This window comes from Pelophylax lessonae (assembly GCF_965119305.1).
Source record: "Pelophylax lessonae genome assembly, chromosome: 1".
Classification (NCBI taxonomy): domain Eukaryota; kingdom Metazoa; phylum Chordata; class Amphibia; order Anura; family Ranidae; genus Pelophylax; species Pelophylax lessonae.
The window spans coordinates 851,644,413-851,660,141 of NC_138768.1; the positions used below are offsets into that span (position 1 = coordinate 851,644,413).

Below are 15,729 nucleotides of genomic sequence, written 5' to 3' on the forward strand. Positions count from 1 at the left end.
CAGAGGAGAGTAGGCGGAGCATTTGGCTGCAGTGCCACACCTATTAGCATTGGTGGCCGTCGGGCCAATTGTATTAAGTGTGGTCGGCGGCCTACGGTCTGTCCGAATGTCCTGACCAGCCAGTATTATCATACTGGTAGGTAGCAGTGTGACCGCTTTATGGGGGTACCAGACTGATTTGCCTCCTGGACCCTGCCCTCCGGCCCAATTCACCACATAAGTCTGGCACTATACAAAAAGTGTAGCGCAAGCCGGCGGGGACACTTTTCGTGTCGGGAGGAGGCTGCTTTTTGCTGCCCCCCCCTGCAAAGTGCCGCCCTAGGCCTGGGCCTTGTTGGCCTAGGCCAAGATACAGCACTGGAAGGGAGTACAATTTGAGTAGAAGAGCACAGCTTATGCAATATAGATCCATATATATACCCTTTAGTGCTGTCAATAATATACGGTACTAAAAGCTTGTTGTTGACATAATCTAGGATCATAAAGTGGCACTGAATTACCCGATGGGATCTTATAACACATTTAAACCCAGAAGAAAGTAGAAAGAAAAGAAAAAAGAGAAAGACCCAAAAAACAAGGCGAGAAAGAAAAGTTCAAAACAAAAATACGGAACCCAAATGGCCAACGGGCCATCAATCATGTCTGATCACTGCCACCTCATCGTCGCTCAGGGCTGTTTGTACTCTAGTAAACAAAAGATAAGTATACCAGGCATTTTCACCAAAGGGAGAGGGAACCCATAGCTATTGCGTTTTAAAGGCAAAAAGTTCCCATAGTATATTTATCGCTTACACCTGTAGTAGCCTAAGCATAATTAATTGTGGTGGTGCTAGCCCTGGGGTATTTAGCCAGGCCTGCCAAATATAAAGAAACTTATTGGAGGCATTCCTGTGCCGGTAAGTCAATTGCTCCTTTACGAGTATGCAATTAACTTGCTCTACCCTTTGCTTTTTGGTGAGAACATGAGAAGAGAGCCAGAATCTGAGTACCGGCTTCTGGGCTATATACAAGAGTCTGATACTTGCAATGTTGGGGGGGGGGAGGGGGTTTATACTTTCTCATCTATTACACCTAGGATACATATTATAAGGTCCAATGGAGGCCTTACATGTAAACTGCAGATTTAGTTTGTTATTTCCCTTCAATAACGATGTAGCGTGGGACAACGCCAAATTAAATGAATTAATGAGCCCTCCTCTATGCAACATTTGGGGCACAGAGAAGAATCCCTTCTGGCCCAATGGTGCAGTTGAATGGTGGTACGATATGCTCTATGTAGTAAAAATAAATGTGACAATTTGTGTGACTGCAAGACAGAAATAGGGGGAGTAGACTGCAAACACCACTCCCATGTTTCCTCACTTATGACCCTCAGATCTCTCTCTGAGCCACGTCTTGAAGGTAACGATGCCGAGTCTTGCATAGTTGTCAACAGAGTGAAATACTGTATATATGTATATATATATATATATATATATATATATATATATATATATGAGATCATGCCCTTTATAAATATACACTTTACCTGTTTCTCCCCATCGTCTCATGGTCTTTGACAACAGCATGGAGCTCAGCATTTGTATCCAAAGGAACGCCTTTTAAGTCCCACTCGAAGCCCTGCAGAAAACCAGAGATAATAGAAGAAATGTAATCATAGCTAACATAGCTCTGACCCGAATCCCGCCATCTTTCTGCTGTCTCCAACGGTCCCTTTTTTAGCTCCAAAAAACAATAAGGTGTGTCCACCCTTCTCCTGCGCTTGGTATCCAAGCCCCTTAACCACACTCCTCACGGGACTCACTCCTGGCTTCTCAGATGGCTAAGGTCTTGCTGCCCATATCGGACTGGGGTAGTCCACCGGTACTAAAAGCAAAGAAAACAAAAGAAGGGCGCACCGACCTAGCGCATTATCCTCAATAACAGGCTTTATTTGTGTAACATTAAAAAATGGCTACTCACAGACATAGATGAAAGTATATCATATCAAGCTGAATTGCTCAAATGTCCGGGTTAGTCCATGTAATCGTCCATAACCGATGAGATGACGGCTGACGCATTTCGAGGCCTAGCCTCTTCCTCAGAGCCACCAGAGGCCTGGCTCTGAGGAAGTGGCTAGGCCTCGAAACGCGTCAGCCGTCATCTCATCGGTTATGGACGATTACATGGACTAACCCGGACATTTGAGCAATTCAGCTTGATATGATATACTTTCATCTATGTCTGTGAGTAGCCATTTTTTAATGTTACACAAATAAAGCCTGTTATTGAGGATAATGCGCTAGGTCGGTGCGCCCTTCTTTTGTTTTCTTTGCTTTTGGTCCCTTTTTTAGTTCTGATGTGTATATGTGTATTGACTTTATTTATTGGTCTTATTGAACAAAAAGTTTTATTCTTGAGTGTCAGTTAAAAGGTACAGTAATCTCAAGTAACCAATAAGAATTTATTGAAGTCAGACCAGTAGAAGGCAAATTGCAATTTGCTGCTGTGGGTTACTGACCAGAACCCCGCCATCTTTCTGCTGTCTCCAACAGTCCCTCCTTTAGGTCTGATGTGTATATGTGTATTGACTTCATTTATTGGTCTCATTGAACAAAGCAGTTTTATTCTTGAGTGTCACTTATTAGGTGCAGTAATCTCAAGTAAACAATAAGAATTTATTGAAGTCAGACCAGTACAGGGCGAATTACAATTGGCTGCTGTGGCTACTAATTATAAAGAAGAACTATAAGCAAAACTTTTTTTTTTCATTTGGAATAGAGTAATGGAGGGATATAATCCCTGTCAGTTTATTTTTTGCCATCTATGTTCCATTGGGGAGATTTCCCATCACTTCCTGTCACATAGCTAAACAGGAAGTGAGAGGAAATCCCTGTAAGTAAAGAATCCCTTGAGCCCCCCCCCAGGTCACCAGAACTAGTGTCCCTATTGGAAGATCTCCCCTCTTTTACTTTTCTGGGGACAACTCAAAATTTGGGATTTGCTTTTACTTTCACTCTCAATGATAATGGAAAACAGGACCAATAGAGAGGGAGAATCTCCCTAAAAGGGATACAGAAAGGATTAAATGGGGGGTTCTAATCCATCTTCACTCAAAAAAAAAAAAAAATTGTCTTTATTTGTACTTTAAGATTTAGCATTTGAATTGAATAAGGCCCATGTCACGCTTGTGACGGTCACACGAAGGGGGCACTCACTTGCTCCAATGGAGTCCCTTCTTCACTGGCAAAATCAACTGAGCCTTATTTTCCGGCAAGCTAGTTTCTGCAATGTTTCAGCCAGCGAGGAAGTGATGCTGTAGAAGTAGTCGAGTACCCCTAATGCACAATGTAAAAATTCCCAAGAAACGCATTAGTCTAGTGTAGGGCCTGCTAAATAGTGTCTTGACGGGCTCCCCTGATTACCAGCACACGGTTACCTTTAGATAAAGTCCCTGGATCCCTCCTTGCTCCTGATGGCTCGTCACACAAATAAACAGTCCAGGGGTGTTGGTTTTTTGTTGTTTATTTTTGATTGGGATAGGAGAAGGGAATAGTAGGATACTCCAACTGAACTATTCACATTGGTTGAGGACTTCTATCTTCAGGACTTTATTAACTATTAGGAACAGCCAGGCTGTTAATCCACACTGCCACAAGTGTAGATGGGGTTAAGTCTCTTGCTCTCTTTACTCTCTGACAAGACAACTTATCTTCAGGACACTCTTACTAGCATCCCCTTTCAACTGACACCCATCCACTGACTATCCTAGGAGCAAGGGTGGCCCCCCTCAGGTCAGGCCCCTTGACACAGATCTGTATTCACTGTACTGCAGAGACAGATCCTCCAGTGTCTCCCCTCTCAGTCAGCTTCCCTGGACCTCTGGGTTCAGTTCCTCACTGCTACTCTTCAGGCCCTCAGGACAACCCCCTGAGGCAGCATGGGACCTCTACAGAGGAGGAGGCAGCTGCCCCTCCCTCCGGGACTCCGCTATCCAGCCAAAAGACCTCGAGCACATGTGCTCCTGGCTTTTATACAGTATCCCAACATGCACAGAGGCACTTTACCTCTGCCAATCATCAGGACTAGGACTGTATCAAAAGCCCATGCACCCATTCATCAGGTTTCCTCCCACTGTCCAACATGCCTCCCTATTGGACCTTTGTGAAACACTAGATGGAATGAGTTACATCCTGAGCACAGTGAGCAGACCTCACTAACAGATCCTGCTCTCTGATAGGCAGAAAACCATATAGATTTACCTACAGCTCCTCTAGTAAGCAGACAGAGCTTTAAAACTTTACTTTCTCACTAGCACCTACCTAGGAGGGTGCTACATGTAAGATTTATTAGGCTGCTTTTGGGTTGTTTCAAGTTGTATTTGAGTTTACGTTGACTTGTATGAGGAGGAAAAGTAGTTCAGATGCAAAAGAAATACTTGTGGACCTGAACCCATTACTTGAGAACCCCCGAGGTGTACTGGGCTGTATAAAATTCTCCAAAATCATAAAGAACAATGTATACACTATAGGATTTTTCTCATGACCTACAAACCCAATTCCAAAAAAGTTGTGAATCTGTAATAAATTGCGAGTAAAAAAGGAATGGACTAAGTTACAAATCTCATAAACTTATATTTTATTCACAATATAATATAGATAACATATCAAATGTTGAAAGTGAGACATTTTGAAATATCATGCCAAATATTGGCTCATTTTGGATTTCATGAGAGCTACACATTCCAAAAAAGTTGGGACGGGTAGCAATAAGAGGCCGGAAAAGTTAAATGTACATATAAGGAACAGCTGGAGGACCAATTTGCAACTTATTAGGTCAATTGGCAACATGATTGGGTATAAAAAGAGCCTCTCAGAGTGGCAGTGTCCCTCAGAAGTCAGGATGGGCAGAGGATCACCAATTCCCCCAATGCTGCGGCGAAAAATAGTGGAGCAATATCAGAAACTAGTTTCTCATAGAAAAATTGCAAAGAGTTTGAAGTTATCATCATCTACAGTGCATAATATCATCCAAAGATTTAGAGAATCTGGAACAATCTCTGTGCGTAAGGGTCAAGGCCGGAAAACCATATTGGATGGCGGTGATCTTCGGCCCTTAGACGGCGCTGCATCACATACAGGAATGATACTGTAATGGAAATCACAACATGGGCTCAGGAATACTTCCAGTAAACATTGTCGGTGAATACAATCCACCGTGCCATTCGCCGTTGCCGGCTAAAACTCTATAGGCCAAAAAAGAAGCCATATCTAAACATGATCCAGAAGCGCAGACGTTTTCTCTGGGCCAAGGCTCATTTAAAATGGACTGTGGCAAAGAAAGTGGAAAACTGTTCTGTGGTCAGACGAATCAAAATGTGAAGTTCTTTTTGGAAAACTGGGACGTCATGTCATCCGGACTAAAGAGGACAAGGACAACCCAAGTTCAGAAGCCTGCATCTCTGATGGTATGGGGGTTGCATGAGTGTGTGTGGCATGGGCAGCTTACACATCTGGAAAGGCACCATCAATGCTGAAAGGTATATCCAAGTTCTAGAACAACATACGCTCCCATCCAGAAGTTGTCTCTTTCAGGGAAGACCTTGCATTTTCCAACATGACAATACCAGACCACATACTGCATCTATTACAACATCATGGCTGCGTAGAAGAAGGATCCAGGTGCTGAAATGGCCAGCCTGCAGTCCAGATCTTTCACCCATAGAAAACATTTGGTGCATCATAAAGAGGAAGATGCAACAAAGAAGACCTAAGACAGTTGAGCAACTAGAAGCCTGTATTAGACAAGAATGGGACAACATTCCTATTCCTAAACTTCAGCAACTTGTCTCCTCAGTCTCCAGACATTTGCAGACTGTTATAAAAAGAAGAGGGGAGGCCACACAGTGGTAAACATGGCCTTGTCCCAACTTTTTTGAGATGTGTTGATGCCATGAAATTTAAAATCAACTTTTTTTTCCCTTAAAATTATACATTTTCTCAGTTTAAACATTTGATATGTAATCTATGTTGTATTCTGATTAAAATATTGAAATTTGAAATTTCCACATCATTGCATTCTGTTTTTATTCACAATTTGTACAGTGTCCCAACTTTTTTGGAATTGGGTTTGGAGTTTTAGTATGGGAGTGATGAAGTGGTTAATATCCACCATGGATGATTCTGCTCTTTAAAAGCCTTGGGAGTATAATGTAATGGATCTCCAGCGTTCTTTACAAGAAGTCAGGTTTCTTCCATATGTACAAGGACTTTTATAGCTTCCCATGTCGGCTCTAATAAATTAATCATTACCATTAGCTGGGAATAGGAAGGTACGGAGGTCTGAGAAACTGAAAGTACTCCAAGACTATGCAAACCCTGAAGACATCCCTGGACATCATTGGACACCTCTAACTAACCAATCTCAGACACAAAGAATAACTGGCCAATATGTGAACCGCGGCTAGCAAAGTGCCATTCATTTAACCCTTTTGCTGCCAGAGCCATTTTTGCATTTTAGCAGAGGCGTAACTAGAACCTTCAGGGCCCCCGGTGCAAGAAACCATGAAGGGCCCCCGGACCCCTGCCCGGAGTCCTTCCCTTCAAGCCTGGGGCTCTTGCTACTGATCCTGGGGCCCTTTACTCTCGTTGCGGGGCCATTTATTACAGTCCCGCAGTGGGACCCTTTCACAAGTTCTGCAGTGGGCCCCCTTCCTGCCATCTTGGGGCCTCCCCACGGTGGTGGAATGCCAGGGCCCGGTTGGAAGCTTGACCTTTGCGATCCTGGAAGTTCACCCACTGGTGTCAGTGGTTTTTATTTTTTGGTATTTCAATTGTTATATTTTTTATCATTTTATTCTATTTTTTTACAATGTCACTGACTATGACTCTGTCCATTCAGAAAAGGAAGGAGCTGGTAAATTACATATTAATCGACCCCTTCCTGGTTCTCTTTTGTGACACATCCCCTGCAGCAGCCGGCAGGAGAGGGGAGGGAGCACATTGGGGAGGGGGGGGGGACCAGGGGAGCACACAGGGGCTCAGAAACAGCAGAACACAAGTGAACTGGATAGGAGGAGTGGTGGGGGCAGCATACAGAGGAACCAATCTCCTCCATTTTCCTCCTGCAGCTACAGGAGGAAAAAGGAGGACAGTGATTTCTCTACATGCTGCCCCCGCCGCCCCTCCTATCCAGGTGTACAGGGGAGCCGCACAGGCCCCCTGGAGCATGGGGCCCGGTTGCAATTGCAACCCCTGTAGTTACGCCCCTGCATTTTAGACCTGAAGATTAGTCAAACCCCCCCAAAACATTTAATCATTTCTGAAAGCAGAGGCCTTGGAGAGTAAAATAGTGTTACTGACAGGATTCCCTGAAGAAGCTACAAGCGAAACGCGTAGCGATCCTGCTAGTTTTGGAGATACCCATGGAATCCAGAGAATTTATCTCATCTACTTCAAATCACATGACCATTGATCATTATACGGGTATCCCCATAGGTCGCTCCCTTTTTATGTAGGGGAGAGCCTGCCGTTATATGTACTATGAGGAGATTTTGTACCTATTCTTTTCTTTTTTGTACTGATTTTATCCAAATTTTTTATCAATGTTCCAATAAAATGTATTTTTTTTATATACTTGAGTCTATTTCTCCAGGGGTTTATGAATGGCTACCTTTAACAGGTTGCCGACCGCTTACCGCATATCTACTGCGGCAGTATGGCTCTCCCAGGTAAACTGATGTAGGTCTATATCGGTCGCTTGGAGGCAGCTAGGGGACGAGCACACACCGCCGGCGGCGCGCTCCCGCCCCCGCTTGTCAGCGGGGAAGCTGATGCTGCGGGCAGGCGGCTCCCATTGCCGCCTGACCCCTTTGATCGTTGCCCGCTGAGAGAGAAGAACGGTCAGATGTTGTAAACACATCTGACCGTTCTTCTCTCTGGAATGATCACAGAGCCCTTGTGATCCTTCTATATAGGAACACATGTCTCTATGGTCATTTCACAAGCCACACCCCCCCCCACAGTTAGAAACATGCCTCTAGGTACTCATTTAACCTCTTGATCACCCACACTGTTTACCCCTTCCCTGCCAGTGTCATTATTACAGTAACAGTGCATACTTTTAGCACTGATTACTGTAGTAATGTCACTGGTCCCCCCAAAAGTGTCAAAAATATCAGTTAGGGGTTCCGATCTCTCCGCCGCAATGTCGCAGTCCCGCAAACAAAATCGCAGATCACCACCATTACTAGTAAAAAAAAAAAAAAAAACAATAAAAATGACATAAATCTTTCCCGTGGTTAGTAGATGCGATAACTTTTGCGCAAACCAATCAAAATACGCTTATTGGGATTTTTTTTTACCAAAAATATGTAGAATACAAATTAGCCTAAAATGATGAAAAATTCGATTTTAACCACTTCTGGACCGGAAGGATTTGCCCCCTTAATGACCAGGCCATATTTTGTGATTCGGCACTGCGTTACTTTAACTGACAATTGCGCGGTTGTGCGACGCTGTACCCCAAAAAAATTTGATGTCCTTTTTTTCCCACTAGTAACGGCGTCGATCAGCGATTTATAGCGGGACTGCGACATTGCGGTGAACAAATTGGACACCTAACTGACACCTTTTGACACTTTTTAGGCGGACATTGTAGTGACATTACAGTGATCAGCTTTACTCTAGGCTCACACCATTCGCCTTTCCACTTTTATGTGTTTTTTTTTAAATTTTGATTTTTAATTTTTGGGTTTTTTTTGGGATTGATATAGAATGGGAAAAAATATATATTTTCTTTTTTCAGAATTGTCGCTCTTTTTTTCTTTATAGCGCAAAAAATAAAAATCGCATAGGTGATCAAATACTACCAAAAAAAAGCTCTATTTGTGAGAAAAAAGGACGTCAATTTTATTTGGGTACAGGATCGCATGACCGCGCAATTGTCCGTTAAAGTAATGCAGGGCCGAATCGCAAAATATGGCCTGGTCATTAAGGGGGCAAATCCTTCCGGTCCAGAAGTGGTTAACGTCCCAATTTTCTTTTGTTTTTGCAAAAGATGGACTGAGCCTTTAAATGGGATGTACAGTATGAAGAAGTGATTTGCGCTTTTGTGTTTATTTAGTTGGTGGGAAGCCATTAACAGATAATGTATTTAGACAAATCATATGGAAATGGGACTTGGCTCAGAATAGCAGCCAGCGCTGGACTTACCTCATTCCAGATGGGATTCACATTATTTTTGATGACTTTGGTTTTCTTCTTAACACCTAGATAATGACAGACAGCATACATTAGAGCAGTGTTTCTTAAACCTTTTTTTCAGTCAAGGCATCCTTTAAAAATTATAGACAGTCTTGAGGCATCCTTTAAAATCTATGGACCCCCATTCTAAAATGTAAAAATGATTCTATTCGTTTTGCATAACACAGTAACATCCACACACGTAGGACACCCAAGGTTTATTCTTCCATAGCAAATACACTTGTGAAAACTGGTTCTGACTAGTATTCCAATGTTTCTCTTCTCCCTGAATTTTTCTCCATTACTCAGCTAAGGAGCCCTCAAGAAGTTTGTACTGGTGTCCAATGACAACCTGTGGCTTTGTGTAACTAAAAGGCAGCTTTATCCACAAGCCGGTGTTCTGCCGAAAACTCCAACTTGCTGAATTCTCCAACGATGTTACTTACCTTGGGGGTGCCCTGAGGTTTCTTCAGGGGTGCCTTGTCAAAATGCCTAAAAATTGAACCCCAAAATTGTATACAAGCCGGTGTTCTGCCAAAAACTCCAACTTGCTGAATTCTCCAACGACGTTACTTACCTTGGGGGTGCCCTGAGGTTTCTTCAGGGGTGCCTTGTCAAAATGCCTAAAACTTAAACCCCAAAATTGTATACAAGCCGGTGTTCTGCCGAAAACTCCAACTTGCTGAATTCTCCAACGACGTTACTTACCTTGGGGGTGCCCTGAGGTTTCTTCAGGGGTGCCTTGATAAAATGCCTAAAAATAGAACCCCAAAATTGTATACAAGCCAGTGTTCTGCCGAAAACTCCAACTTGCCGAATTCTCCAACGATGTTACTTAACTTGGGGGTTCCCTGAGGTTTCTTCAGGGGTGCCTTGTCAAAATGCCTAAAAATTGAACCCCAAAATTGTATACAAGCCAGTGTTCTGCCGATAACTCCAACTTGCCGGGATCTTCAACGACGTTACTTCCGGTGAGTGTACACCAGGAATAATTGGAGATTTTGACCACTTGGTCTTTTCACACAACACAGGCAGCCTCCACACTCCGGTAGATGTTATACTTAGTGCAGATTGTTAGTCCACCTGCTAATTGTCGCCGCCCTGGAGGCAGCCGTGTTTTTGGTTAGTAGCAGGCGGACTAACAATCTCCACTCACTATAGCATGTACCAGAGTGTAAAGGCTGCCGGTGTTGTGTGAAAACCCCAAGTGGTCGAAATCTCCAATTATTTCTGGTGTACACTCACCGGAAGTAACGTCGTTGGAGATTCTGGCAAGTTGGAGTTTCCCAACTTGCTGGGATCTCCTACTACGTTACTTCTGGTGAGTGTACACCAGGAATAATTGGAGATTTCGGCAGAACACCGGCTTGTATCCAATTTTGGGGTTCAATTTTTAGGCATTTTGACAAGGCACCCCTGAAGAAACCTCAGGGCACCCCCAAGGTGCCTGGGCACTCTGTTTGAAAAAGGCTGCATTAGAGGGACAGCAAACATCTCTTACATATTCACATTCAGCAAATTCTATCCTTCTTTATTGAGGATGCATTTAGAAAGATTCCATGTAACCACAGAGCTGCCATTAGGTAAATAAAGTCATCAGGGAATGAGAGTCTGAGGATAATATGCAACTACTACAATATGGCGCTCGGCATGAGGAATCCCTCAATCACATTCAGAGTTTGTGTCAAATCAGAAAGGCAGACTGGAAAGAAATGCCTTTTTTTCCAGTGCAGGCCTAAACACGATCAAATACACTTTATTAGGCTCCTCCTGCACTGCAAGGGTTAAATTCTTTCTTTTTTTTTTTTGTCCTCTGGCCTTTTTACGCATTAACATCCTTATTTCCCAAAGCGTTTTTTGTTAAATGTTTTATTTAGGTGATACATACTATCAGCATGGGATAAAATACTTTTGGCATTGGACTGCATGGTAGTAGCATGGATACTATCGGCGTTGGACTACATACTGTTGGCATAGGAATTATATACTATCGGCATGGGACTACATACTATAAGCACAGGACTACTACATGCTATTGACACTGGACTACATGCTATTGACACCAGTGCTGTATCTTGGCCTAGGCCAACAAGGCCAAGGCCTACGGCAGCACTTTGCAGGGGGGCAGCAAAAAGCTGCACTCTGCACGAAAAAGAAAACAGCCTCCTCCTGGCACGAAAAGGGTCCCCGCCAGCTTGCGCTACATTTTTTGTATAGTGCAAGTCTTATGTGGTGAATTGGGCAGGAGGGCAGGGTCCAGGAGGCAAATCAGTATGGTACCCCCATAAAGCGGTCACACTGCTACCTACCAGTATGATAATACCGGCAGGTCAGGACATTCGGACAGATGGCAGACCGCTGACCACACTTAATACAACTGGCCCGACGGCCGCCAATGCTAATAAGTGTGGCACTGCAGCCAAATGCTCCGTCTACTCTCCTTTGCCCCCAGGCTATTTTGGGCACTCATATGCTGCACTGATGGGCGCTAATAGGCTGCACTGATGGGCACTAATATGCTGATGGCCACTGATGAGGCGGCAATGGTGGGTACTGATAAACTGCACTGATGGACAGTAATGAGGCTGCACTAATAAGGCAGCACTGATATGCTGCACTGATGGGCACTGATGAGGCTGCACTGATGGGCACTGATGAGGCTGCACTGATAGACTGTGGTTGTGGTCTGTGGTTTACAGATGACAGGGCGGGTAATAAACAGGAAGAGGTGTGGCCTTTACAGGAAGGAGTGAGTCATATTTAAATTAGGAGGTGCACAAGTTCAGTCAGGCCTAGGGCAGCACAAAACCTAAATACGCCACTGATTGACACTGGACTACACGCTATTGACACTGGACTACACGCTATTGACACTGGACTACATGCTATTGACACTGAACTACATGCTATTGACACTGGACTACACGCTATTGACACTGAGCTACACGCTATTGACACTGGACTACACGCTATTGACACTGAACTACACGCTATTGACACTGAACTACATGCTATTGACACTGGACTACACGCTATTGACACTGGACTACACGCTATTAACACTGGACTACACGCTATTAACACTGGACTACACGCTATTGACACTGAACTACATGCTATTGACACTGGACTACTTGCTATTGACACTGAACTACATGCTATTGACACTGGACTACACGCTATTGACACTGGACTACACGCTATTGACACTGGACTACACGCTATTGACACTGAGCTACACACTATTGACACTGGACTACAAGCTATTGACACTGAACTACATGCTATTGACACTGGACTACACGCTATTGACACTGGACTACACGCTATTGACACTGGACTACATGCTATTGACACTGGACTTCACGCTATTGACACTGAGCTACACGCTATTGACACTGGATTACACGCTATTGACACTGGACTACATGCTATTGACACTGGATTACACGCTATTGACACTGGACTACATGCTATTGACACCGGACTACACGTTATTAGAGCAGATGCTCCCAATTGCTGTATCTTTTATGTTTCTCTAACATAACAGTCAGACAACTATCAGTAATCTAAAGCTGGAACTTAATTCAGGTATTTTCATTTTAATTATGTTTGTTTGACTTTCTAAATGTTAGTGGGGTGAAATCAATGTTCATTTTCAATTGCAGGGATGGCCAATTTCTAAGGAGCAGAAAGGGAAATGTTTCTCCAACTAACAAAATTCTAACTATGAATGAGTTTTTTTTTTTTTTCCGGGAAACTCCATTCATTCCAAAATCGAAGGTTAAAAGCAAATGTTTTCTGACATACTTTCCAATGACATTTGTCATGTCATCAAATGTACTGATGAGAATTTTCATACGAATGTTCGTATTAATGTTTGTTCAAAAATCTACCGGCTTAAAGGAGACCTTTTTACAATAGCCTAGATGTTTTCAGTACTTGGACTGTACAAAGTCGTTGTTATTTGATCTTCATCCACAACTACGGACCATATGCATCCAATTCCCGGGTGACCTGGTACCTCTTTCCCAAGAAGTCATATGATGACCTTAAACGTATGTATTGCATTATTTGTAATCCCAGGCCGTTAGTCTTACATGTACACATGAAAGCACTCCATATTCCTTAGATGGCCTCCATAAACCACCCAACCCCCAACCACCCCCAGCGCAGAACATTACAACTTATAAGAAAAACAATTAGAAAAAATATTTGTAGACTCTTTCTTTAAGACAAATTCCTGGAAAAATAGGATGAAATAAGATAGTTTCTCGGAGTAAACCATGTGCCAAATTCCCAACATTTTCACAGACGACACACTCTGAATGAAGTTATTCTGGCATTAGGATCTCTCTATACTGCATAGATTTGGCGCAAGGTTTGAGTCTTCATTATTAGTGTTAGGACTGAATGCTGTTAGTATGGGACTACATACTGTTTGTGTAGAAATGTGCGTGAGTAGAGTGGGACTACATACTATCAAAGTGGGACTACAATCTATTAGAGCAGGGTTCTCCAAACTGCGGCCCGAGGGCCGAATGTGGCCCTTTGCCAACCTTTACCTGACCCTTGAGGCCCTTTTCCTACCAATGGTATGAGGCACTATTCTTCCCACTGACACCAAAAATGGGGCACTGCTTTTTCCATTAATAGCAATGATAGGGCACTATTCCTCCCACTGATACCAATGATGGGGTACCGTTCCTCCCCACTGCTACCAATGATGGGGCACCATTCCTCCCCACTAAAACCAATGATGGGGCACCATTCCTCCCCACTGATACCAATGATGGGGCACCATTCCTCCCCACTGATACCAATGATGGGACACTATTCCTCCCACTGATACCAATGATGGGGCACTATTCCTCCCATTGATACCAATGATGGGGTACCATTCCTCCCCACTGATACCAATGATGGGGCACTATTCCTCCCATTGATACCAATGATGGGGTACCATTCCTCCCCACTGATACCAATGATGGGGCACCATTCCTCCCCACTGATACCAATGATGGGGCACTATTCCTCCCATTGATACCAATGATGGGGTACCATTCCTCCCCACTGATACCAATGATGGGGCACTATTCCTCCCATTGATACCAATGATGGGGCACTATTCCTCCCACTGATACCAATGATGGGGTACCATTCCTTCCCACTAAAACCAATGATGGGGCACCATTCCTCCCCACTGATACCAATGATGGGGCACCATTCCTCCCCACTGATACCAATGATGGGGCACTATTCCTCCCACTGATACCAATGATGGGGTACCATTCCTCCCCACTGATATCAATGATGGGGCACCATTCCTCCCCAGTAAAAACAATGATGGGGCACCATTCCTCCCCACTGATACCAATGATTGGGCACCATTCCTCCCCACTGATACCAATGATGGGGCACCACTCCAAATCCTACTAACCACCAACCCCGAAGCCATGTTTATTCTCACTGATGCTAGGCCCAGGATATTTTCTATCCCATTGGCAACAATTTGGCCCCCCTAAAGCCTGAAGCACAGTAAACCGGCCCTTTGTTTGAAAAGTTTGGTGACCCCTGTATTAGAGTAAGACTACACACTAGTGCATATTTTAGTTCTAAGCTGTGCCTGGTGGGCAGAGTGAGCCTCTGTCTTCTTGTACGTCTTGGATACTCCAGCACTGAGATCTCCCTACCATAATTCCCAGCTCTGTTTCTGACCACCAAGAAGCTTTGGGTGTCCTTGCCCACCTTTATGTGTTCCAGCTCCTTCTGATAAATTCTCCATAATATAACACAAATAAAGAATACAGCAAGGATGGTGGGAACCCCTCATAATGAACACAGTAAGTATGTAGACCTGGCAACTTAGCACAACGATAGTGGAAACCTTCATGATGGGCACAGCAGGTGTGTAAACCTGGGAAATAAGAACACAGATGGCAGGAAGTCAGGGCTAGTGTATGTAAAAAAAGAGGGGGTATAAAGGAATAAACTCCCACGTTTAGTGCGCTTGCAATAATCTATAAATAAATAAATATGTGTATATAATATCCCCTCAAAATTGTCCAAACGACCAACTGGGTGTAATTATACAAAGAAACTGCAACCAGCCAATAGAGGTATAGATCCAAAGATAAATAAGTATTAGAATAACAAAAAATTTAATAGTGTCCACAAATTGATCAATCTATATTGGATGTAGACCATGCATATAGAGATAAGGTAAGTCCAAAGCTCCCAATGTTACTATTCCAAACAGAAAACAAAGAAGAGGCGGTGGTAGGAAAGTTCATAAGGGGTCACCACAGTGCTCAGGGGGTTTGTCAGGAGGCTCACCAGATATGTTGGATCCCCTCTAACCTTACGGTAGGGGGATCATTCAAGCTTGTAAGGAGGTGGAATTTCTCTTTCCAGGACTTTGAAGCAATAGAGCTGGTCCTCACGCTGCTCCTGAATACAGAGTCCCCTTTACTGCACTCCGTGGCCGACCAATGATGGATTAAAAAAA

The 15,729-nt window shown here is 43.7% G+C and overlaps 1 protein-coding gene across 1 annotated transcript in view; it reads right to left on the reverse strand.

The window, feature by feature from the left end:
- Positions 1-15,729, reverse strand: part of DYSF (dysferlin) — a 412,280-nt gene that overhangs the window by 372,563 nt on the left and 23,988 nt on the right. Inside the window, exons 2-3 of the mRNA XM_082264486.1 lie at positions 9,192-9,247; positions 1,529-1,620 (exon numbers count right to left, since the gene is read on the reverse strand). Coding sequence (XP_082120612.1) covers positions 1,529-1,620; positions 9,192-9,247 — 148 coding nt within the window. The remainder of the gene's footprint in view (positions 1-1,528; positions 1,621-9,191; positions 9,248-15,729) is intronic.